At 45.6% G+C, this 25,548-nt stretch overlaps 1 protein-coding gene across 6 annotated transcripts; it reads left to right on the forward strand.

Annotated features, from left to right (window-relative positions):
• Nucleotides 1-38: 38 nt before the first annotated feature.
• LOC108098516 (elongation of very long chain fatty acids protein AAEL008004) lies at nucleotides 39-25,472 on the forward strand. Of its 6 annotated transcripts, XM_043209072.1 has the most exons (10): nucleotides 12,346-12,455; nucleotides 18,013-18,312; nucleotides 19,362-19,444; nucleotides 19,519-19,626; nucleotides 19,790-19,870; nucleotides 20,583-20,666; nucleotides 21,447-21,503; nucleotides 21,563-21,668; nucleotides 21,725-22,017; nucleotides 23,866-25,472. In XM_043209072.1, the coding sequence occupies exons 2-10, from the start codon at nucleotides 18,255-18,257 to the stop codon at nucleotides 24,178-24,180; spliced, it is 1,185 nt and encodes a 394-aa protein (XP_043065007.1). In that variant the 5' UTR covers nucleotides 12,346-12,455; nucleotides 18,013-18,254; the 3' UTR covers nucleotides 24,181-25,472. The 6 variants fall into 6 exon arrangements, with proteins under 6 accessions (XP_017056965.1, XP_043065007.1, XP_017056967.1 ...); XM_017201476.2 differs by lacking the exons at nucleotides 12,346-12,455; nucleotides 19,790-19,870 and adding an exon at nucleotides 39-149; XM_017201478.2 differs by lacking the exon at nucleotides 20,583-20,666 and having other exon boundaries at nucleotides 12,347-12,455.
• The last annotated feature ends 76 nt before the right edge of the window (nucleotides 25,473-25,548 follow it).

Here is a 25,548-nt window from a genome sequence, read left to right on the forward strand (position 1 = left end):
ACACACTTTGTGAAACAGTCCGGGCCCGTGCAATTTGTGTGTTGTGGTTTTTGCAGTTTTCAGATTTCAGATTTCGGTTGCCAGTGATTTACCAACTGCTGCGATCTACTGCTGCCTGCCTGCATTCAGCTGGGATTTTCGCGTTGCTGGTAAGTTGTAAGTCGCCCGCCGCACATGTGATTTTCTCGCTCTTTTGCAACTGTTCGGTGGGTCCGTTCACAAAAGAAACCGTTTTGGACTGGACGGTGCTCTCGACTCAGAAACAGCTCCCCTCTTTCCCCTCCCCTCCCCTCACCCGCTGGGCCATCCGAGATAATCGATTTGGTTTTTCGATCCGGTGTCCAGCTGTGTGGCAACCCCGCGGACCGCGCTTGCACAAGCTGCCTGCGAAATCGCACCCAGTTCAGTTCGGATCCTGCGCTCCTCTCGCCCTGCCAACGTCCTTCAGGAGGCTGATGGCCCTGCAAACGCCACTCCGCCACTCCGAACTCCGATCAGCTGTTAACTGTTTACCAGTTGGCAGCTCCAACCACGACAGCTGATCGCGGGTGTTGTTTCCAATGCCGATCCTAAAGCTGCTATTTGGCTCGGCGGTGGCCCAACGTAAGCTCGAAATTGGCCACGCTTGCGGCCTGTTGTTTCCAGGCAAACCGGTGATATTGGGTCGAAGGTCCGAGATCCGAGCTCCAAGCTCCGAGAGCTGCCAGCAATTAACACGCCCTTGGCGTATAATTGGAAGAGTTTTCTTGCGCCATAAATATTAATGCAAAACGATATAAAACAAGTGCGGAAAAGATTCGTGCAAAACCGGACCTGCGGTTGCGACGGCCTTGGACTTGCCGCAGTTCATCCTGCCCTCAGCCGAAGTCCCCTGGGTTTTCCCCGTCGACCGGGTTGCAAACCGCTTCTGGGAACAACTTTCGAGGACTTGTGACGGATGCGACCTCCCAGAGCCCTTAATGGACAGGCTGCCTCCAGATCGAAGATCGCTTCCGCATTGCCAGATAATTGGAGTGCAAGGGCAGGCCTATTCGTTCTGCCAGAGCGCACTACTCGTTTCCTGACATCTGTCGACGCTGAGTTCACAAATCTTTTCAAAGCGTAAGCGGGGAATTTCGCTTTCGATATTTACATTTGATGTGTATGCCAACCATCCGGGTTTCTTCGCTCGCCGTTCTTGGAATGCCACGCACGTAGTGCGCGATTCAAGCGAATTTACAGGCTACACGCCAATCCCCTCGGATCGCAGATCGCAGATCCGAGATCTTAGGCCCGACCACGGGAAGCCTCCACAGGTTGTCGGCCAAGACTTACCTAAACAGTAAAGCGTTTAGCACGCGGCGACTTGGCTCAGACCCCGCACACCCCCCATAAATAATTCAAACACTTAGAATGGCCAGAACAGGATCTCTGCTTCCACGCCGAATGGCCAGCGTAATGGGGCAATGCTAACAGCCGAAATATAACCGTGGAAGTAACTGTGTACATATAAACAAAGCCCGAACTGAAGCTAAGTAGTGAAAAAAGGGAGAGGTGTGCAAATCAGCCAGAACTTGAACTGATCTCTTCTACGGCAGGTTAACAGCATGGGAATAAAAAGTTGTTTATACGTTCTAATGTGTCTATAAAAAGAGAATAGGAGTGACATACGTATGTATGAACATAACTAAAAAACTAAAGAGTCAAAGCATAAAGTCACATATGTGTTAGAACAGTGTTACAATGCAACTTCCCAAGGCAACCATATTATGGTTGCCCAAAAAATATTGGTTAAACTTTCTGAAAAAATACATATGTATGTACATATATGTATTGTCTTTTGGCAAGCTCGTTGACACGGCGATAAACATACAGTCGAGTCCCGATAATTCGAAATGGCAAGGGGATCACTTTTTTTACGAATTAGACAGGAATTCGATTTATCGAGATTTTTTTCAAGGAAAAGAATTTTTTACGAATTATCGCGATTTTCGATTTAGGGGGTACGAATTATCGGGATTCGACTGTACTTTTATTCCTATAGCGGAACGAAATAAATTATAAGCCAGTAAACTTAGTCAAAATTGTTGTTACAGTAAATACTGAAGATAAAGTTATTGTATCTTAAGAATCTATATAAAATAATGGGATTCCTTTTCTTTTTGAGCTATTTTCCTTTGTACAAAATACAAGTTGCCTCTCCAAAACAGTTTAAAAGTTCAAAGTATTATTTGTATTCGGTTAAACAATTCCCTACCTTAATTCGTTTTGACATAGGAAAGCCTGACTGTATAAATATATATTTGTGGAGTATACTGGCATAAGCACATACGTACTTACAAATAATTTCTGTTGGCCGACAGCGTTTTGCGGTGACTAATGAAAACAATTAACAGAATTTCGTCCGCCTATGTCTGCTACGTGTACGGCATCTGAAATCGACCAGAAGCAAAACCACAATCAGCCTCATCTTCGCAATTCAAACGAAAGATATTGACGGCTTGTTCGTGAGATGTTTAAGCGCTTTTCGGCCAAATGCGACCGACTGAGAAGCCAGTCAGTGCGTTTGCATCTGCATAACTACAGCTACAGCTACAGCTCTGAACTTCAGTTTGGACTAGTCTATTGGCCTACTTACAGGCTAATTCACGAACCAAAACAAAGCCTCTCAGAGACTGCGTACACATGTGCCACGAATTGGGACTATCCCAGTTCAGAAGCAGCAACAAAGTGTGTATATACTCGTACACACAGGCGGAGTTCGCTAAAATCTTGCCAGTAAATTGCCGCAATTAGCGAGCCGAAGCGCAAACAGCTAAGCGAAACAACAGCAACAACCAACAACCAACACCCAATAGGAGAAGTGGAAACACAACAAATTGATCATTACAAAATCTTCCGTAAATTAGTCGCGATTGCATACTATATGTTCGTGAGTATCCGGAAGTCTTCTGTGTTGCTAAATGCTGGCTGAGTCCCTTCGATTAATCGCTAATAACATCATATTCAATACATTCTTAGCGGCTTTACAGGTATTTACCTTTTATAACATCTGCTTATTGCGAAATTGTTTAAAGTGTTAGAATAGTACTTACAGTGGGAAAACAAGTTTATGAATTATTTATACTGAAACTCCTTACGAAATGTTCGTAAACTTTGTTGAACAGATATTGGCATACTCATTGCTCTATGTTTTTTTATGGTTAAGAACGTTGCCTTTTGCTTAACAAATACTTATTTTGTCTCACTAAATATAAGATTTAATTCAAATTTCGGCTCCCCGGACCCGCACACCCCCCTCGTCCAAGTTACTATGGACACAACAATAGTACTTTCGTCACTCCTAGATGGCGCCAGGTGGAAACCCCACCGCTAGGATAAGTCGCTACTGGCTTATCACCAGTACGATCGAAAATCAAAGATAAATGAATCCTCTACAAAAATTGTAGGGGCTCTATGCTCCCGGGTGGAGTTAAAGAATGTAAAAATATAAGATTCAAACAAAAGTAGTTACAATGCAAAAAAAGCGAACGTAAGTGCAGTTTGAAAATTCAAAAGAGAACCGATGAGTAAATTGGTCTGAATTCTATCTAGGAAAGACAAATCTCCTGAAAAAAGAAATAAATTTAAGAATTAGTTCCTTAAATCAATACTAAGTTGTGTAGCTACTCTACTATTAGATTTAGGTGTTTAAGTTAGAAAATAATTGTAGCCCTAATTACATTTTGTGGAACAGGTTGAAACTGTACTGCTCTAATAACAACAACATTGAATCAATCTAGTAGTCGGTTTTTCTGTGTTGCGACTACCTGAGCGGCTCCAACAGCTTTTTACATGCTAATTATTTCCGCATGGAATTGCATTCGCGTTGCATGCGAATATTCGGAGTGCATTAATTAGACGAGAATTCAAAACGCTCCGGAAGCCAACAGGCAGAAGAAGCGGAGTCGGCCGGCAGCATTGAGACGGAGCTTCGCCTTGAAGTGGCGAAAATAAAAGTGATCAGACCTGCCCAAATTAGTGACTAATGTGGCCAAAACAAAAGGCAATTGTACTCGAACGACGCACTTGCGCGCTTCTTTTTAATGGACATTTTGCTCGTTTGCGCGCCGCTCTGCTCGCAATAAATCTGTCAACAAAGCGATGACTTCTCGGTTGGGGTTTGGTTGGTTGGCATTGAAGTCCGGCCAAGATGGGGCCGGAGATGGCGACGAAGAGCCACCAAGCGGCGTTGATTGAGACGTCGGGGCTCCGAAACGACGCATATCCCCCATCACTCCCGACCTGGTCGCTTTGTCTTGGCCAAGGGCCCGTTTTCGGCCAATCTCGACTGTCGTTTGCGGCTGAGCACACGCACATGTGGATGGGCTATATGGGCCGGATCCGGCGTGGGTTTGCACAGAGATTAGTGGCTATTAGCGGAGTCACCTTGCGGCGGACGAGGTGAGAAATGTGCCCAAGAGGGGGCCTTGGACCATGACTGTTTAGCCACTCTTGCTGGCACTGAACTCCTCAGGGCCTTTCCCTCGAGGGTTCTCGATAGGCGATGTTCTTTCGGGGCTTGTTTACAACCCGCTGCCACTTTCTTCAATGCTGGCATTGGCCAAGTATCCGCGGAATGCGGCCGGGAGGAGGCCTTGGCATTCTCGGTCGGTCTTCCGGGGTTCTTTCGCCCGCAAAGTGGCGAGCGGGAGTCTGATGACAGACCAGCTGGGTTCTACCGAAGTCACGGGGTTCACCACCTAATAGTCGCCACTTGCATTGGGTAATTATCTTCTGAATGCCATCATGAAACTGCACTTTACTGCGACGCGGGTAATCAATGCCTCCGCCCAGAGACTTAACTGCTGATTAACAACTTGGAGCCCCGTAATCGCGGAGGTGCCGAAGTTCACCGGAGGCTGGCCCTTTGCCCCGCCCCCGGGCGAGACCCAATATTTGACTTTCGGTGGCTGGAGCGAAGTCGGATGTTGGACGCTGACTTAATATTTTCTTTGGGGCACTCGAGTGCGCCGGCTCAACGGTCCCCGCCGAGTTGAACTTTGTTTGCCCGCTGTGGGCTTTGGAGGCAAATAAGCTACAAATTGCGCCATGAGCGGCCCCGGCGAAAACAACTTTCGATTATATTCTCACACTCCCAGTGGCCGAAACTAGAAATACTACATCTAAATCGGGCAGCGTCGCCCTCAGCAGCCCTCTTGAATCGGCGATCGAGCTTGTTGGCTTTGCAGGGTGTGTTCGGGGCAAATAATGGGGCTGGGAAGCGTTGGTGAAACACGTGAGTGGCTCCCGGCCCGGGAAGCTGGCGAGGATCGCCGCCGTCGGTTCCCGTTCGAATCCAGCGACTCTGAAAGGCCAAGAAGCCCGTTAAGGCCACCTGATCCGAACGGCTTTGATTATTTCCGTACGCCTTTTGTATTTGCTCGGCAATTGCGAAAACGTAACGCCTGACTGGACTTCATTTCCAGCCTCTAGACGGAGGCTCTTCAGAGGCTCTTCAGAGGCCTTAGGCTCACCAGTCGGTGGGCCAAACTGCTGCTATATCCGTTGGCAGGTGGGCGTGGTCGCGGTTACTGGGGTGAGCAATCCATCGGCGACACTTCACGGGATCACCAAGGCAAAGAACGCCCGAAAAGACAGTCGATGGTGAACCTTTTCAGTGCAGTCGAGTCGGGGCCCCCGATTTTATGGCCCATAGAATTGTCAGGGGAGCCACCGACGCGGAACGCCGAGAAAGTGGCAGTCAGGGCCGAGATGGAGTCTCATCGGGCCATCGTCGCTGGCTGTCACTTTCGACGGCCTTAGCCAAGCCAAGAGTCTGGGCCTCAGTCTGAGTCTGAGTTTGAGCCTGAGCCGCTGGTGCTGCATATTTGGCGTTTGGGGTATTTGCCAAGCTTAATCATTATCATTACCACACATTAGCTAACTAAGCCTTCAATTTGAAAGGTGGCTTTGTGCTTTGTCTATTGCGGTGACGTGACCATTGTGCAATGGCTCGAGACTCGAGTGCCTAACCCATCCCCTCGCCCAAGTGTGTACATTCCCCGAACTTAATTTAAATAGATTTCTTTTGTCTCTCGCTGTCGCAGCCATTGTCTTTGCCATTGCTCTTTTTAAAGGCTCTTTGCGGCATATTTAATTATTTTTATTCGTCAATTGCTTTTGGCTGAGAACTCCAGCACAACATAAAGTAATGAGCCTTTAACGCTTTCGAAATTAATGAACTCTTCAATGAACTCTTAATGAACTCTTAACCGTTTGAAATTTGAATGTGGATTTCATTCAATTTTACCTCTAATTCATTTTATGTATTGATGAATTCTACTGCTCTTTTGCCGAGGAATCGGAACTTTCAGATAGATATCTCTTAATAAAAGTTGTTGTATAGTTGTGTTTATTTGTGTTGTGTGTAACGGTGTTTATTGCTTCCGGAAATGAATCAATATTTAATACACCTCAGCGATAACCACAACTGAAGGTGTAGAAAATAGTTATTCGGCTTTACAATTTTTAAGCTTTAATAGGAAAAAAAGAAAATTACATATACAGTCGAGTCCCGATAATTCGAAATGGCAAGGGGATCACTTTTTTTACGAATTAGACGGGAATTCGATTTATCGAGATTTCTATTTAACGGGGCTCAAAAATGAAAAAGTCGAATAAACGGGGTTTTTACATTTCACATCATGTTTACATATGTATTTAACTTTATTAAAATTAAACAAACATTATAAGTATGTACATTCATTTGCACGTTTTTCAAATTTAAGGAAAATTAAACAATAACATAAAATTATAACAGCGAGAGAAACACAAAATTCATAATGCATAGCGACATAAAGGCGGCATTGCTATCTAAAAAATCTAACGGTGCTTTAACTACAAAAAATTTCGCATCGCATTAAGATTTATAAGAGGTTACGAAACAAAATTACGATTTATAAGAGGTTCAATATTCTTTGCTTTGCGCAAAATACTACGAATTAACGAGGGGACCAAAATGTATGGAATTTTTACGAATTAACGAGTTTTTTTCAAGGGGACAGAATTTTTTACGAATTATCGCGATTTTCGATTTAGCGGGGTACGAATTATCGGGATTCGACTGTATGTATATTTAAATCAAGGCACAGAAAGAGAGTATTTTAACCTTATTCATGCACATACGCTATTATTACTCTAGTCACATTGATTTAGAACTCAATTAAAATCTTCAATACAATAATTGAGTTTTAACGTCCTATTACAAAAGATTGCATTGTGATTACGACAGATATTTATAATGTTTTATAGTTAGTAATCGTTAACCATTTTCGTTCTTTATTGTTAAATCAAAGTGAACGTCAGCCTACTTAACTTAGTTAGTTTATTTTAATTAACTAAAACGAAGTAACGAGTCTCTGTTATCGTTCTCATCATATCTTGCACAATTTTCCCTAATGTTTATTCAATCATAACTGCTTATTTTGTAGAGTAGGAATTATTCGACCCAAGTGGCTGAAGACCAATCTTTTTAGATACTACTAACGACACAGCGTTTTCGAGATGGCTCGAACAAAACACGCCCAAACACCCAATTAATATTGCATTATTGCGCAATGTAAACAACCAATAAATAAATAAAAAGTGCGCATCAGCAACCATAACGGAGCTGTGAAGGCAAACAATCGACGGCAGAGAAGAAAAGCTCAAAGCCGCTGCTGCAGAAGAAGTCGACCGTCCAACGCCGATACGCATGCGCAAAAGCTTTTCCGGCGACGTAAGGTTTCGGTTTTCGTAAGAAAACAATGAACAAACCCCCACGATCAGGTGGGCTCCACTGCACCGCTGGCCAGTGGCCACAATTCTTTGGGCTTTGGCACGATAATCTCAAAACGAATCAAAATATTATCCGTTTCTGCACAACTTTTGCATGGTTTAGAATTATCAAACCGTTTGCCTGCAATACCTATAATATGCAAATTAGATTCTTCTAAAATAATTAAGTTAAGTTCAAAGTTTTATAAAAACAATCGCAAAAGTAATAGAAAATTAATATACAAATTTCAAAACTATGTTGTGTTATAGGAAATTAATGAACAAATTTCAAAACTATGTTGTGTTTCAACAAACTTACTTTTTATAAACTTTCTAAACTTTAAACTTTTATAACTTTAATAACTCACTCTCGTGTACTTATGTAACTTTAATTGGGTGCTCTTTGGACAGAATAACTCAGGTAGATGACCTTGGTGTTCTTCTAGACCCAAAATTAAAATTTTCTTTCCATATTTCGTCTATGGTGAATAAAGCCAGGAGTGGGCTTGGATTTATAAAAAGGTGGTCAAAGGAATTTGACGACCCTTACTTATAATTAACTTATCCTCCCTAGCCAACCGTAAAACGTTGCTTGGAGCAGTTTTTATGTTTAATCTTATTTGTGGTAAAATTGATAGCCCCGACTTAGTTAGTAGGCTAAACTTTTCTGTTCCAAGTAGATTAACCAGAAGTTACATCCCCCTTATTTTAAATCAATGTAGATCTACCCATGAACTGCATGATCCTTACAGAGTGTTCTGTTCTGACTATAATAGACTTTATCCTATTATATCTATTCCTGACTCTCTGCCGCTCTTAAGGGGTTATATCCAGTTGCGATTTTGAAAAAATCGAAATTTTTTTTTTGCCTATTTTGAATGTATATATATCTAAGAAGATTATCTGAAAATTTCAAAGTATTCCGGTAAATAGTATTGGAGTAATCAGTGTATTTGTAAAGACGTCTCCCATGTAGTTCAACTAGTAGCCAAAACTTTAAATGCGTTTTTCTCGAAACTATGTCTTCAATGTCGGTGAGCAAAATTTCTCAGAGACGGCTTGTCCGATTGACTTGAAACTTTCACATTCTCTTCTTAGATATTTTTTTCAGGTAATGAAACTTGGAATTTTGGCTCCGACAAAAACTTCGATTTTTTTAGCCACTTCAAAGTTGAAATTTTTGTGCCAAAAACGAAGTTTTATGTTTGGGAAGCCCCCATTTTGTCAAAAATCAAAATTTTGAAAATCCCAAGTCTCATTACCAGTATTTGTCTATTCTTTACGTAATCCTTCCGGTTTTTTGTATTTCTGATCATTTGGACCGGAGATATTTTGCTCACCGTAAAACCTTTTTTTGAAGTGGACCCTCGGGAGATCCTCTACAGGACCGACGGAGTCCAAAATTTTTTTTTTTTTTAAATATATTCTAAAACTAGAAATAATGACCTATCTTTTCATATATATTACGTATTCATACAATAAATAGCCTCTCCAAAAATAATTTTCAAAAAAGCTCATTTTTTTGGCCTCGCAACTGGATATAACCCCTTAAAGCGATCTCTTCTATCTTTTTTAGCTCATAATTAGATCCAATTGTTTCCATCTAATTTTTCCTATTTTTCTAAGTCGCTACATTTTTTTCTCGCGACTTAAAAATCAATTTGCTATAAAAATAACCGAGAAATTGGAGAAAACTCTCCTAATAAAAATAGGTGAACTCATATGCATAAAAACGATAAAGATGTTTTTCAAATTTATGTTTTATCTTTTTCGGAATGGAGAAGCTTGTCTCCGTTCTTGCTTTTAATTATATGAGATGGTATTTTTTTTATATAACAATAACAATAATAACAATAAAAAATATATTATATCACCAATTTTATTTCCAAAAAGATAGTTACTTATTCCATCCAAGTTAAAGATCTCCTATCGCTGAATTAGTTTATTTGTGAAAATTTACCTAAGAATATTCAGTACGTTGGTGAATTTTGCAATGGTTTGAAAACCTAAATATCGAAGAAACAAAGGATTTAGACACCTGTGGCAATATGGGTAACGCTCAGCAAACTTGAGATGGTGCAGCCTAAAAAAAATTTTTTTTTACACCAAATAAAGTAGCATTTCGGACAAACCATATTAATGTAAATAGCAATTGATTTTAAAAACCCTTCTTTAAACTGCGCTTGCTGAAAGGCTTAAAAGTTATTACTTAGTAAATCGGACTTCGTCCTTGTTGGATTGACGTTTTGTCTAGTTGACACAGACCAACTTTTTGCTTTGATATCGATCGGCTGCCAAAGTACCTCGAATGCGGAGCAACATTCCCACTTGACAAACACAAGGTGGCCCTACCATTTGGGGCTACCCTATCGTTTGGGGCGATTGTCCATGCCCTTCGACTTGTGACATCGCGAATCGGTTAACCGGGGGCCCAAAGACGATTCCACATCCCACCTCGGGCCCGAATCCCGAGTCGTTGGCGGTGGAGGTGCTGTGGCGTGGCGTCAAGTCTCGCGGACTTGGGTCGCTTCGCCTACCCGTGTGCCGGCGCATATAAATCGATTAATAAGTTTCGTAAACGAAAACCAGAGTTGCCGACTTACTGCGTTGCCACAGTGAAGTAGCTGTAACGAAGTTGCGATGCCGCCTGCACAACTCCAACGGTTGCCCCAGCAGCATCGCCATTAAATTCAGCTTATGGCCCGCGGATGCTGGCGAGTCAGCGAAAGCCTTGCACAACCGGGGGCGTAGGCGGGGTCCTAATGGGGAGCAGCCGCCACCCGCGGCCCCAATTCCAATGGTCAGCGGCTGCTCACCCGCCATATGTATTCTGCTCATGCTTTGGCCAGGCCAACGCAAGTGAGTCAAGGGCGCAGGCGCGCTGGCCATCGGCGATTTGGGCAGCCAAGCACGTAGAGGAGCTCTTTCGGCTTTTCGGCCCGAAAGCTTCAAGTTTGCCAGCTCCCAGCCGTTGAGTCTGAAGCAGGGGCAAAATTGGCACAATCAAATATTCTGTGTTTTGCTAGGGCAAATAATCACCATTTCTGAGAAGTTATTTCTGGTCAATTGTATGATATCGCAGTAGATTGTTTTGCCAATTTTTATCTATTAGTCATATACTATATCTTTCTAGAAAGCATTTCTCATTCGACAATTTCCATGAAATTAAAAATACTAGGGGCCGTCCATAAACCTCGTGACGCTCCTAGGGGGGTGGGGGGTTCATTAGAGAGTCATGCTTTGTTGTAAGGAGGTTGTAATTTGTATATGTAATGCGTCACATAGGGGGGGAAGGGGGTCAAAAAAGCCAAAAATTAGCGTTACGAGGTTTATGGACGGCCGCCTAAGAATTTTACCAAATACATAATACAATTTTTTTGATATGTCTATAATTGTCGAAATATGGTATTTTAAAGTGAGCAATTAAATTTTTTTATAAATATCAATGTTCCAATAACATAACTTTAGTTGTAGAACTACCACCTACGAACTATTTAATGAATAACAGTTATAAACAGTAATAAATAACAGTTAAAGTATTACTGGTTTGTGCTGGAGGACCTGATGGAAATTATTCAGTTGTTTAGTTAGTGGCTGTTAATTAAGAGCCAATTGTTAGGCTTGCTAGTGCTGGGCTCAAAGGGTTCAAGTTCCTGCGATAAACTTTGTTTGCTGAATATAGTAAAAACAAGGTTTAATGGTGCGCTGGGCGGGGAGGGAAAAGGGTGCGACGCTGAAGGGTAACATCGTTTCCGGTTCATTTCCCTGGAAAGGAGCAAGAGCGAAAGCCACTTGGCAGCAGCGAAAACGACAGGACCAAAACACCAGAGGGCCAAACTAAACACGGTGGCCGTGTCCTTTTGCGTGCGCCTGTGTTGGTGGTGCGGCGCGTCTGTGTCTGTGTCTGTTTTTCGTGGTCGAGGGGTGGCTTGAAACAAATCGAGAGCGAGCGGAACCCGAAAACTAAAACAATACGCGAGCCCAAAGCAATGACAACAAAGTGCGAGAGGGGGTGTGAAACCAAAACCGAAACCGAAACCGAGGCTTCTCCGCTCGCGATGACATAATGCAAGTATTTGTGTAGATACGATTACCCGTGTAGCCACCAGTGTTGTTCTTTTCGAGCCGTGCCTCACATCAGCTACTTATTTGGCGGCAGCTGGCGCGGCACGGTGCGTGAGATGGCAACCCTGCCGACGAAAGCAAGAGCGAGAACCACAGCGAGAGTACTCCCATTCGTTATCAGCAACTTAAGAGAAAACGAGTGGCAGCCGGTATTTAACCAATGTATCTGGCGGATACCAAGGTAGAGAAGAGAGCGTTGTTGTTGCTTTTCGGTTTGCCAGCGCGTGACGCAACACAAGGTACCGCTGCGCCACCGGGTGATTCTGCCTCTTCTTCTTGCCCGCCTTGCCATTTCCCAGGCGGTCTGCTTCTTGCCGCTTGCCATCCACCATGTACAGATAACTGCGGCTGGTATCCGATTCTCTCTGGCACGCTCTCTGCGCTCTCTTCGGCAGCGTGTGGCTTTTGGCGGGGGTCGCCGCTCTTCGTCAGAGAAACGGTTCGCATTTCGCTTTGTTGTACCTCCTAGTCTGGTTCGCTTTTGGGGCCAGAGCGATTTCCACACCGAATTCCTAGTCTGCTGCCAGTAACTACCACTGCAAATCGAACTTAAAGTAAAGTGTTTATTCCGATTTACTGGCTTTTGCCTTCCGAGTGCTCGGTGCGTGCAGTTCCTAGTGTCCTTGTGTGTCGCGTCGGTTGCGCGCTGCAGATACCACGTAACAGTCGCCGAGAGTCGCCTTCCGCCCCGTAAAGTTAGCAGTGTTTATCTACCGCCCCCGCCTCGATAAATCAGCCGTGTCGGGCGGAATGAGTTAATGCTGCACCCCCGCGCACCGCCCCTTCCCCCGACCGTTCGCTTATGTGAGGGGCATCGTGCGCTCAATTAGCCCCGTTGCACGGCTTTTCAACTTTAATTGACCCAAGTGCCAGCGCTGAAAATATAGAAAACATCGTGCTGTGCCCCCTCCTTCTCTCGCTTCCGCTCCATCTGCCACTCACTCTCCCGTTCTCGTTTTCGTTCTCGGCCCCGCCGCGCCACCTGCGGTTATCAGTCACCTTTTCCCCTCGACCGTTACCTGCGACCCGGACTGATTTCGGACAGCCAACTAATCAAGGGTGATAAGGGACCAGCCTCAGATTAGGAGCCAGTCGGCCAGAACAGAAACTACCAGTTATTGGGCTCGAAAAGCCCGACTATCCGAGCACCGTCACGTTGTTGTAACGCATGTGTGTAAAGATATGACATAATTCCAAGACATTCCGCTCGCAATCGCACCCAAAAGAAGCAACCGCTCTCGCTCTCTCCACCCCCGCTCTTACTCGTAAGAGAGTATTGCGGCGAAGAGCGGTTGCGAAAGTGCAGAGCGGGGCGGAGAAAGTGTGCTCCACTCCGTTGTCTCAGCGACCCCCTCAACAAGTCTCCGCTGCCGCCTGCTTTCGAATCAATCTGCTCAGCGGAAACGCTCGTCCCGCCCACTAACACCTTCGCCCCACCACCTTCCATCTGAAATGCATGCAACGACATAATAACGCCATAACTTAAACCACCTACTAGATCCAACACTATGAGTTGGCGGACAATTAAGTATACAAATTCATTTTAAGGGCGAATTTGATTGGGAAACGCAAAAGTAAAATGATAAAAGATGTTTACCTGTGTATTCCCAAAACTATTCAGTTTTAAGGGCTTTTTGTTTTGTTGTTTTATTGAATTTGTTTACCTTTCGATCGGAATTCACTCCTTTTAAGTATTGATTTATTAGGCCCTTTTGCAAAATGTGAGCCAACTTTTGAAAACTACTGTGGTCATTCAAATAGGAAGAACCATCTTTGAAAAACTTCCTTACTTACTTAAACACATTAGCGAAAAACTATTCATATACTTAAGCAAAGTAAGTTAGTTTTTTGTGTGAATTGGATAATTTAGTTATGGATGTTGGAATTGTGGGGGCATAAAGGTGACAACCTTTTGAGTCGGAAAATGGGAAACTTTGAATGCGGAGGTTCGACTGTGCATTTGAATATTTGGCGGGCTGTGTGGGCTGTCTTAGAAAACAGATGATGAAATGGCATTCTTCTCCGCTGGGCGACCCAATAAATAACAAAGGCCAAAATAACGATTGCGTCAAAACACAAAACGCGTTTCAATTTCCATTTCATCAGGTCAACCTGTTGTCGCTCGCTTGCTGCGGTGGCTTGCTGCGGTGGCTTGCTGCTGTGGCTTCTTTTTGGCGACACACATTCGTAAACAGTTTGACCATGAATTCGATTTTGAGCGCAAAAGTCCCAAAAACAAAAAGCGACAGAGAAACGTGAAACGTGAAAGAAACCCCGAAAGCCACAAAAAACCCAGTCCGTCCCGGTGTGTGTGTGTGTGTGTGTGTGTGTGTATGTGCGAAGTGCCGTAATAATTAATTGATCGACAAGTGCGGGGCTCTGATTTGGTATGCGCGCCATCACCTGCCACTGAAATCGATCATGATCAAGCGGCGGCCCTTGCCTCACTCCGCAGAGGGGCGGGCAGAGGAGCGGGCAGAGCGGCGTTCTTGCGACAGCGCGTCCGTCCACCTGTTGGCGGCTCTTCGCCACCGCCACCGCCGTTTCCCAACCGCAGGGAGTGGTGCAGCAGCGGCCAACGCACTGCGAATCCCAACTGCAGCTGGACCCACTGGAGTCATCCCGCCGCCGCATCTTATTGCAGATGAGATCTGTGCAAGAAACGCGTACTAATTCGTGTGGCCCACCAGCACCAGCGCCTTCGCCATCGCCTCCGCCTCCGCCTCTGCCCGCTTTGCAAGCTCGGCTCGGCGGGCGTCGACTGCGACGGCGGCAGCGGCGACGACGGCAACCGCAACCGCGACTGCGGCTGAGCGGCAGCGGCAGCGGCCTTAGTTCGTCAGTCGGTGCGGCAGCCAGTTAGTCGTGCTCCGCCAGTAGACGTCAACGGTTCGCCACTGTCCCGCCCGCCGCCCACTTCCCGCCTCTCGTTCGTCGCGAATCCGAAAGCCGAAAGCCGTAAGCCGAGCTCCGAAAGCGTCCAAACGATCCCAGCTGTGGCCGAGTTCCCAAGCCAGGACTCATCGTCATCTCGGAGCCAAACGCTCAAAAGTCGTGTTAGCCCGGAATGCCAGGCCCAGTTTGCCGAGGAGCAGTGGGCGCAGCTCTGCAGCAAAGCAGTACAGTGATAACTGCCGAGCACTAACCGCTCGCGCTGGAGAAACCGATTTTCTCGATCGCCAAAGTGCCGAAAAGTAGTTTAAAGCCGTCAAGTGCAGCAAGCCAGGTAAACTGGGGAACGAGACTGGGTTAAAGTCGTTCGTATTGCGACGTCGTGGAAAGATAATTCCTGCCTCCTTCGCTCCAGAAAGTATGGCAACTCCATTTCTTTATCGGAGTGGCCAGGCCTGTTGGGAACTGGCTAGCTCTTGACCGACTGACTTCGGCCAGTCCAGTCGATGACCAGGGCTTTCGCAACGACCTGTAATTTACGTTGTATATTTGATAATTAATTAGGAATTAATTATATGCAAATATTCGACGCGTTTCGTTTTGAACGCGGGAAAGTGATTGAACCCTTAATCGGAATGCTAATTTCGAGGCTTGCAAATGAGCATTCAAATGGGTTTTTGTCATATAAAGCCAAACCGAACAAGCCGTTAAATTTGAATTGGCATTTAAGAATCGGCTGCCCTGATGCAATTGCCCACACGCGACAGGTTCGAGAGGCAATCCTCTTGCCATCAAAAGTTCGATAAACAAATGTCAAAGCCCGTTTTTGTTGGCAACAGCTTGGGGTCAACATCACTTGGCCACGGCATCAATTACCCGTGTGCCCACTTGCCAGCCTCGCTTGGCCAATCCGTCAAGCCAGTCTTTTGGCCGACTGGTCGACTGCTGCCGAGCGGTGTGTACGAAAATCAATAGCCGATGGAGGAGAGCCAGCGACACCTTTTCAGCCTGCCTTTGAAGGGGGTCCCCCTTCACGCTCCAAAATTATTGTGTCAACAACAGTGACAACTAGCAAGCGCCACGCGCCTCTTCGGCGTCATTCATGGCGTGTTGGGCGGGCATTAAGCGCCTTTTCTTGGCCCGTCCAAGAAGTCGGAGGTGCGTCGGTGAGTCACGCGACACCAGACACCCTGTGTCCCCCGATCCACCACGTCCTGCCCCGTGCTACCCCGTGCCACCCCGTTCTACCCCACGTTACCTCGTACCCCATTTTGGCCGGGAGTCGAGAGCGCCACCTCTCGTGGCCGCCTTTTCATTCAAGAATCGCGCTGCGCTTCTGCGCAGGAGCGGAGGGAACGGCCAGAGGCCAGAGGACAGAGGCCAAGAGAAACCCTAGGCGGCATCACGTGATGGGTTTGGGCCAACGTGGCGCCTGGGCTGACGCCGGTTTAGCGGCGTACTGCTGAATGGGCCAACTTCGGGGTGGGATGGCTTTTAGCCATCGACTGCTCGGCTGCTAGGCTGGATGTCGCCTTGCAAGTGCAGTTGTGCATGGGGCATGGGGCATGGGCCACGGGGGATGGATGTGGCATGGTGCATTGTTGCTCCATGTGTGGGCTTACGTCGACGAGAAGCAGCTGAAAACGGCGAAACGAGGTCAATGAAACAGCAATATTTGGCATGGCTCTCTGTCGCTGCTGGCATCGCTTTTCAGTGCCGCTTCTTCGGCGAAGGTGGGCGACCACACACAGTCAGCCCCCCTTTCGATGGGGGTAGGGAAAATCCCGGCCATTGCCACGCCCCATATGCCTGCCACCTAACCGCCCACAGCCCACCGAGCTCGTGCCAGTTTCCTCCGCTTTCGTTGTTGACAGCATTTTCTTCTTGCTGCATCGCCTTGTTTTGACTTTGAATTAGTTTTAGTTCGACTCTCCGGTGGCAGTGGCTTAATTTGCTTTCTTGTCGCTTCCCGCTGTTGTTGTTTGTTGTTTATTTGGCAAAGGTGTTTGCTTGTTTCGCTTGTTGCTTGCCGAGCCCATCAACTGGGCAAACAATGGTTCTCGGCTCGCGCTGGCATTGCTGGTTGAGCGCCATCGCAGTTTGGATGTTCAGTGGGCGCTATTTGTCGATTGGTCGGCCGGCTGCTGGCCAATTTTCTTGAAACCGGAAGTTGAATGCGACTTATAACCGCGCTACACATCCTTAGCCAGGATGTGTCTGTGGCTCCTGCCGGCCAACGCCTTCCAGTCAGTCGACTCCACACACCCAGCCGCACCCAGTTGAGATTGGAGTAGAGCGCGATGGGGTTTAATTATGCGCCCTTTTGTTGGGGATACCAACTAGCTTTTTGGCCAAGCATTTACGCCACATTGCGTGACGTACCAGGCGGCGTATGAGTAATGTGCACATGGAGCCAAACACTCGATATGGGGAGAGAAATTTTGTTTCGCATTTTGCTGAGGAGCGAGTGTGCGTGCTCGTAGGGGAATATTCTTCAATACTGATTACTGAGTATTCGCGGATTTTTCACATAAGGCTGCAATAGATGGCGATGCATACTGCAGCTTGAATACATAATTACCCTCAGTATCGTAATTAAATATATAGTATAGTATTAAATCGAAAAGAAGAATATAGAGACAGACTGCCGAGTGCCAAGTGCTCGCTCTGGCGTCCTTGAACTTTTCGGCGAAAACATTTCCACGGATATTACTCATACGCCACATACTCCAGGGCCGAGGCTCGCTGTTTTGGCCAATGCTTTCGCCCAATTTATCGATTTGCGATAGCTGTTCCTGCGATAAGGGGTGTGCACCCCGCTCTGGGCCAGAAAGTAAATCAACCCAAGAGACACTCGCTCAGAACGGGAACGTTCAATTATAAACAAGATGTAAATGTGCCGATCAAATGCTGACTGAGCAGCTTTTGGCTTTAGTTTATTAACCTCATTCCGTTTCTGTTTCTGTTTCTGTTTCTCCGACTTCGACTCTTCTGGCTGGTTGGCGCGGCTTGTGGGGAAGGGAAGGGAAGGGTGTTCAGTGAGGGCCGATAAGGGTCGGCCGATATCGTAAATGGAACGATCGCGCTCCGAGTGTCTATGTTGAGGGCTTTTAGGTTGGGCGCTCGAGCGAACTGAGAACAAATCACGTGCTAGGCATATTACTGAATACTGAATTACAGCAAATTGCTAAACATTCTCCGCTATCTCTCTTCTTTCAGTTCGAAAACCCGCTCGGCACCGCATTAAATGCGCTAAATTCCAACCAACTTTTCAACCGACCAGATCAGATCAGATCAGATCAGATTAGAACAGATCAGAACAGGCCGCGATTCCTGAACGTCAAGACTCTATCCACCAAACTACTGTACAATCAACAAGGAGCAAGGAGCACCGACTGCTGGGCAATCAAGGATAGAAGGACTCCTCTGTCGGCACCAAACCAACACTACACAGCAACACAATGGCCTTAATTATGAAATACATCGACAGCATAAGCAGATACATAGACTCACATGGTGGTAAGTACGCCGCGGGGCGGGGCGGGGGATTTGCTAATTCGCCTAACCTTGATTTTGGTGGACTGTGGCCAGCAGCATGGGGAACAATCCAATGTCGCTTCGCCTTCCCACTTTTCTCCCCGAAAACGGCAGAGGGTTCGGCAAATAAATAAATAATTTTTGACACCAGTTCTCTAATTGGTCAAGAGAGTTTGGCAGCGCCTCTAAAAAACGAGGAACAAGAAGCAGTGGCTCTCCGAAGGCTGCGTTCTCCAGCTAACTAGATTCTCTAGAAATGTCATTACTTTATTCACGTGCTGAGAAAACCTTTTCCCCGGCATCATAGTTCATATATTCGCATATATTTACTTACTTTTTAAAAGCCTGCTTGACAAATGCCAAGCAATTTCAAGTTGACTGTGAGAACACGACATGATTTCAACATGATTTATCCGCTAATCCAGCTTTATATACTGGTGATCAGGTATTTTCGGACGTGAACAACTTTGAAGGCACCTTGAAGGCACCTGTGTGTATATTTTCGTGTGTGTTTGCTGCCAAGTCGTCGAATGGGTCACTGTATTGCCCAGAATTTGAGCTGGGAACATGCGACCTTCTTAAACTGATTATAAATAAGTTATTTGATATTTTAATTAGATAGAAAATTAATTTCTTTTTTTTCTCGCCTCGAATTCGCAATCACCAGTATAATCACAGAATTGTTATCTGTATATAGTAGGCTCGTATGTATAAGGTTTCATTGATAATAACGTAGCACAAACTTTTTCGGAAATTAAACGAACACAGATAATATCTGACTGGAATTCGAAACCAGGGATAACACACAGCGAAGAACCGACGGTTGAAATTGGCAGTAATTATGCGTAAGGAGACCTCTATTTTATCTTCATGTTTGTTGCCGAGTTGCGAGGGAATTACGCGGACCAGATCATGGTCAATGGGAATGATGTGCCGGCGATAAGAACACGGCTTTCGCTTATCTCGGAGATGGCTCTTAACTGCCTGTTAACAGCCGTTCCTAATCACCTTTTCTCTCCTCCTCCCCGCAGACTCTAGGACAAAGGACTGGCCCATGATGTCGTCACCGTTTCCCACACTGGCAGTGTGCCTCACATACGTCTATCTGGTCAAGGTGAGTGAGATCTGCAGCATTGGAAGACCGTTCCGAAAGTAATACGTTCTACTTAATCGATTTCCCATCTGCAGGTGCTAGGTCCGCGATTGATGGAAAACCGAAAGCCGCTCCATCTGCAGAACACACTAGTCTTGTACAATGCCATACAGGTTGTATTCAGCGCGTGGCTCTTCTACGAGGTAAGTTCCCCGTCCCCCCATCCCCTCCCCCCACTCCCCCACTTCCAGCAGCTCCAGCAGTCATCGCGTGGCATCGTCGCTGGATAGATCCGTGGCCCGGCGGATCCGAGGAGGATGCTTTTGAACCAATCTAACTCTCTTGCCGCTAATGTCTTTGTTGCAGTGCTTGATGGGCGGCTGGTGGGGCTCGTACAGCTTCCGGTGCCAGCCGGTGGACTACTCAGATAGTCCCACCTCCCGGAGAGTAAGTGTGCCGCGCCGCGCTGCGCTAGAGTACCGTTAAAGTGTGTGTGCAGGTGGGAACTCTGGCCGAGAGCCCAGAGCAGGGTTGCCCGCGTGCCGTTCTGAATCTGCACCCGAGGTGTTCCCGCGGCTTCTGCTTAACCTAATCCTAGTGTACTGCTATTGACTGGGCCACTGACCCAGCCATCGCTTTGGGCATTAACCAGTCTCGCCTCGCCTCGCCTAGCCTTGTAGTCGCTCCCATTGTATTAACTGCCTATTCTGACTAGTACATGGTACATGAATAACTCTCGGCGGCACAGGAGGTCGCTGCCAGATGTTGACTAATACCAAACAAGTCCCTAACGAGCCCACGGGCAATACGCCTGTCCTGTCCTGTCCCTGTATGTAAACGCTAGCCCAGAACCCAAGTGCTACAGATAAGACCGGTGATTAATTCGCTTCAATAATCGTACATATCGCGCCTAGGCCTAAGTTGATACCACCTAAGTGCCGTTCTACTCACACTAACCACGCACTCCGACAAACATGATGCACCTGTGTAAATAGCCGACTACCACGGGCAGTTCTCTGAAGGACTCCCCTCGCCAAGAGCCAAGAGCCAAGATCCGGTGACGATGCCAATGCCAATGTCAATCTCCCACAAACCAACCAACCAGAAACCCAGAGCCGAGCGACGATATAAAGTGATCTTTTGTGCTCTACATTTGCAGATAGGCATTTCCGGTTGGCTAACTGGACATTATAGCTTCCGATGTCAGCCAGTCGACTATAGTAATAATCCTAGAACGTTAAGGGTATGTGTTAACCGCCACGAGCAGTAAGATAACGATTATGATAACAATAACGATAAGCATTCTGGTTACGTCTTATTACTTTTACTTTGGTGTGAGTGCACGAATAGTTTTAAGTAATTCCATACTCATATTGTAGATATGTAGTGTCCATGGAGAGGGCCATTATGTCATAAGAATCATGTGGTGGGTGGGGTTGAGGGCTGTCGCTTACACCCTTAGCTTAGCTTAGTGCTAACACCGAACCCTCTTGGATGCCAACTCAGATCCCAGCATGTGTAACCCGTACATAACTCTGTCTGTCACTGATCCGAACTCAGAGATCAAAGCTCCGTCTACCTAACACTCCAATCTATCCGAACTAAATGACCTCCTCACCTCTTCTTTTAACTGAATGTTCTCCCCCGTTCCGTGGAACCCCGGATCTGTTTCGACAGTTTCGAAAGCTATCCGTAACCCAACTGAATCTCTGTCACTGTTTCCTCAAGGCCTAGGAGTCTGCATACGTGTTTGAATGATTTTGGTTATTGTTAATACAGCACTCACAGAACTTTGAAAATGAGTGCGAAAGAAGTGTTGCCGGTTGAACCGGCAAGTGCGTCCCCCTATTCCATATTCAATGACTGGCGCTTCATGCTGATTCGGCCAGGATTAGTTTATTTACCACGTTATAGATGGTCATTCCTTGGATTGGGATAGGGTGGCGAAAGGCTCAGTCTGGAGAAATGACCACCATAGCGCTAATGCAACCACTTTTCTCTCTCCCTCGTGTTGCCGAACCAGATGGTCCATGCCTGCTGGTGGTACTACTTCTCGAAGTTCACAGAGTTCATGGATACGGTGAGTTAAAAGTCTGCGTTCGCCAATGCATTCGCAAGTCAACTCGTTGTGCTCCACAGATTTTCTTCGTGCTGCGCAAGAAGACCAGCCAGGTCACCACGCTGCATGTCATCCACCACGGCTGCATGCCCATGTCGGTCTGGTTCGGCGTGAAGTTCACCCCAGGTGAGTCACAGTGGACCGTCCATACGTCCAGTCCTGACCATCGAAATTACACCTAGGTGGCCATAGCACATTCTTCGGACTGCTGAACACCTTCGTCCACATCGTGATGTACACCTACTACATGTTCTCGGCCATGGGCCCCCAGTACCAGAAGTACCTCTGGTGGAAGAAGTACCTGACCACCCTGCAGATGGTGCAGTTCATCCTGATCATGGTGCACGCCTTCCAGCTGCTCTTCATCGACTGCAACTACCCGAAGGCCTTCGTCTGGTGGATCGGCATGCACGCCGTCATGTTCTTCTTCCTGTTCAACGAGTTCTACAAGGCAGCCTACAGGAGCCGCATGCTGGTGAGTCCGCCGGGAAGCGGGAGATGGGAGTTCAGAGTTGGGGAAACGGGAAAATGAGCTGCTCACTCTTTCCCATATTAGGCGACCTAATAGCCCTTTTATCGCCAGCCGAGATCGGTAAAGAGCCGCAAAGTCTCTATGATCAACTTGGGACTCAGTCCCGAGCTTCCCACGTTGCCCAAGGCGGTGTGACGCGACCAGCGTTCCAGATTCCGGTCTGTGTTAATGAAAATGAAAACGAATACGAATACGAATACGAGTAATAGCCGAGTAGCTCTCTGCTGTGAGGCAAACGCGGTTATATCATCACGGCCTGCACTGCACCTTGCGGCCTGCCGATTACAAATGCGCGAGATGCTGTGGTCCAAATTCATTAACGAGATTTCGTCAAGTAGGTCTCTGGGAACTTGGGCGTCGGACTGGGGGCTTCGGCTTCGCACTGAGCGGAGGTAAATATCGCTAACCGGCTTCGTTTCGGCACCCAGCATCCGCAGAGCTTCGCCCCGCGCGAGTGAAAGTTAAACGGAAAGACAATACCAAACGGCTTCAGAGTCAGGGGCAGCGAAGGCAGACAAAGACAGACTCGCGGACAGATACAACTTTAAGACATATGCTGGGCAGATGTGGGCAAAACGCACCTGGTTGCATAATCACCACGGTGGCCCACTTGGGGCTAGACGATATCTGTTTGGGGAATCAGACGTGCTGCCCAAACGCAAACGACGGTTCTATCAACTCGTAGTTCCTTTGCCAAAACAATAGTTGAACTAGCCACAAATGGTTGAACCATGTCAGAAGAACACTCCGATTAAGAACCCAGGATTACAAAGTAGAATTTGAGCTGGGGAATTACATCAATTGATTTCTCTTCCAGGTAGCGTTACAGTCAGAATTGTCAGAAATCATTATACCCTTGCGGAGAAAAGGGTAGCTTCCTTTCTTGGTTTTTATACTAAAGCATGTTTCAAAATATTTTAAAATTAAAACCCAAAATCATTTGAATCAGCAAAACATGTTTATCAACATGAATAAAACTTTGTTGACTCATGCGACTGGACTTTAGTACAAACACGATCAAAAATTGTACTTAAAAGATAAGAATTTTTAGCAAGCTTTATGACTTGGCGACTTTAAATAGTTTTGCATTAATATCTTAAGCCTTATAAGCTCTAAACTGATACGGCGAATACTAAAATGATAGATTTTCAACCCACCAGGAGTCATCAAAAAACCCTTTGAAAACAACAGAATACCCAAAAAACAAGAAAGGTAGCTTATATACCCTTGCAGTCACCAATTATGTCGAACAAAATATAATAATATATAATTTTCAATATTTTCGACTTTTGTTCATATGACACCTAAATGATATAGTAGTCCGATTTTGATGATCTAATTCAAAATGCAAGAGTCGTTAAAAAAATCTATATTCCAAAAATCGTTATTGTTTGATGAAAAACAACGATGTTATCATTTTATTTTCGTTAATTCTATATAGATTGTTCGATCTTTCCTATGGCAGCTATATGATAACGTTTCTTTAGTTATGTCGAATTTTGTATTATTTTCTAATTTTTTTTCTTTTGGTAGCGATATGGTATAATAGTCGCATCTGTTTGGGAATTACATTTATTAATAAAGATCTTCTTTACGAAAATGCGAATTGCTGAATGCTAAACATTTAAAAACATCAAGTTATTCCGATTTGTATAAAAATGAATTCTCAATTCAAATGTACATGCATAGACTCAAATGTTGATGCTAATTACACAAATAATTATCGCTCAGCTAAATTGGGCTTTTGGGTTACATGATACTAATGACAACTTTGACCCGCTCCTCTTGCAGAAAAAGAACGCAGCGTTGGCCAACGGACACGCCAAGCCCAATGGCTACTGCAAGAGCATCAACGCCCACGACGACCTGGCCATGCCGCAGACCACGGAGATGGAATCGTCCGCGACGCCCGTCTCGAAGGCCAACGGGAGCACGGCCCCATTGACCAACGGGCATGCGAATGGTGGTGGGGCCAACGGCTACAAGCAGCTGGCCAATGGCAGTGCGCACAAGGGCGCCAACGGGGGGCTCCTGACGAACGGGTACGCCACCAAGCTCCTGGACGACGCCTCGCAGGAGCTGAAGCAGCGGAAGACGCCGAAATAATATCGGGGCAAGGTGGGGCGCCGCCAGCACAGGGCTTAGAGGACACAGAGAGGGCCGGCTGCGCCAGGAGCTTCCTAAAGGAGCGGAGCTCCCAGAGTCATTTCCACGGCATGCACATCTTCACTTCAACTCACTACCACTACTCGACATCGCAGACCACCCACACCCACAAACACAGAGAGAATTCCAGGCAAGACACTCGTGCATGGGCATTTGGGGAGTATCCGTACTAGGGTTACCATACCATCCCGAACATGGAATATGCAAATAGTATGCTCGCATACATATTGAGGCATATGCAAATGTATAGGCATTGCGAATGCGCCCATTCTCTAGCGTACTCCTTCAAATTTGTTTTGTTGCTTCTTTTTCTTTAAACTACTTTAGTTGTACAAAGCTTACTTATCATAAGTACCCCTGCGGATTGTATAATACAAAAACCAGCATACGCAAACCACGATTTCAACTAAACGATAACATTAACGCGGAAGCCCAGCAAATATAAAGCAAAACCTAATGTTTATAACACTAAGTTTGTGTGTGAGCAAGGAATTCAACTATTTAAGCCTAGAATTTAATTGATGTATGTGTATGTATATACGGGCATATACATATATTACTAAAGTAAACAAATACAGCAGCAGCCGATGGCAAGTTTTGTAAATGTATAGAGCAAAAGCAAATGTAATTTAAAATTAGGCACAATAACTGTTAAAAATAAAAGTCATTCAGAAATAGTCAAAAACTATCTACGCTAACCAGAAAACCACAAACGCAACGCGAGTATTCGACAATTTTTGTAAAACGTTTCAAAGTATACAAAGAAGAAAAAAAATACGAAGACATTAACAAATCACAGGCTATCTTGGCTAGTTACCCATACAAAGTTTCATTAATTTATTACAAATAAATTATGCCGCTAAACTAAATCCGAAATCGCGAGATGAACTTGCATCTTTTGATCTTTATAACGGTGCATACCCACATCAATATTAAATACAAAAGTAAACACAAATAGGAATAACCATAAGATCGATTCACTTCAGCAGAGCATTAAAATCAGTAAATTGTTGGAATCAAAAAACAAAGTAGACTGTAAGTCCCACACTTTAGGTTCTATAGGTATGCAATTGCAATACGTTTTGTATGCGTCGTAATAGCCATTTTTGTGGAGCAGTATGTAAACATTACCTATGTAATTATTATTATACAAATACAAAAACAAAAAACATGTGTAGAAAATTAGGTGAAAATGGAGTGGAGCATTTTTTCAATAAAAACACTAAACTGAACTATCTTTCGTGACTTATTTGCAGTGATTTATGTAAAACTCACACTTTTTTGACCATTTTCGGAGACCTTTAATAA

The sequence above is a fragment of the Drosophila ficusphila genome, unplaced genomic scaffold (assembly GCF_018152265.1).
Source record: "Drosophila ficusphila isolate 14025-0441.05 unplaced genomic scaffold, ASM1815226v1 contig_791, whole genome shotgun sequence".
NCBI classification, from domain to species: Eukaryota; Metazoa; Arthropoda; class Insecta; order Diptera; family Drosophilidae; genus Drosophila; species Drosophila ficusphila.

What these genes read in the sequence shown, in the direction of transcription:
- LOC108098516 (XM_043209072.1), top strand. Translation starts at nt 18,255, where the DNA reads ATGGCCTTAATTATGAAATACATCGACAGCATAAGCAGATACATAGAC. An exon ending in ATACATAGACTCACATGGTG is followed by an intron (nt 18,313 to 19,361) that starts GTAAGTACGCCG and finishes TCCTCCCCGCAG; the next exon opens with ACTCTAGGACAAAGGACTGG. An exon ending in CGGCGTGAAGTTCACCCCAG is followed by an intron (nt 21,669 to 21,724) that starts GTGAGTCACAGT and finishes AATTACACCTAG; the next exon opens with GTGGCCATAGCACATTCTTC.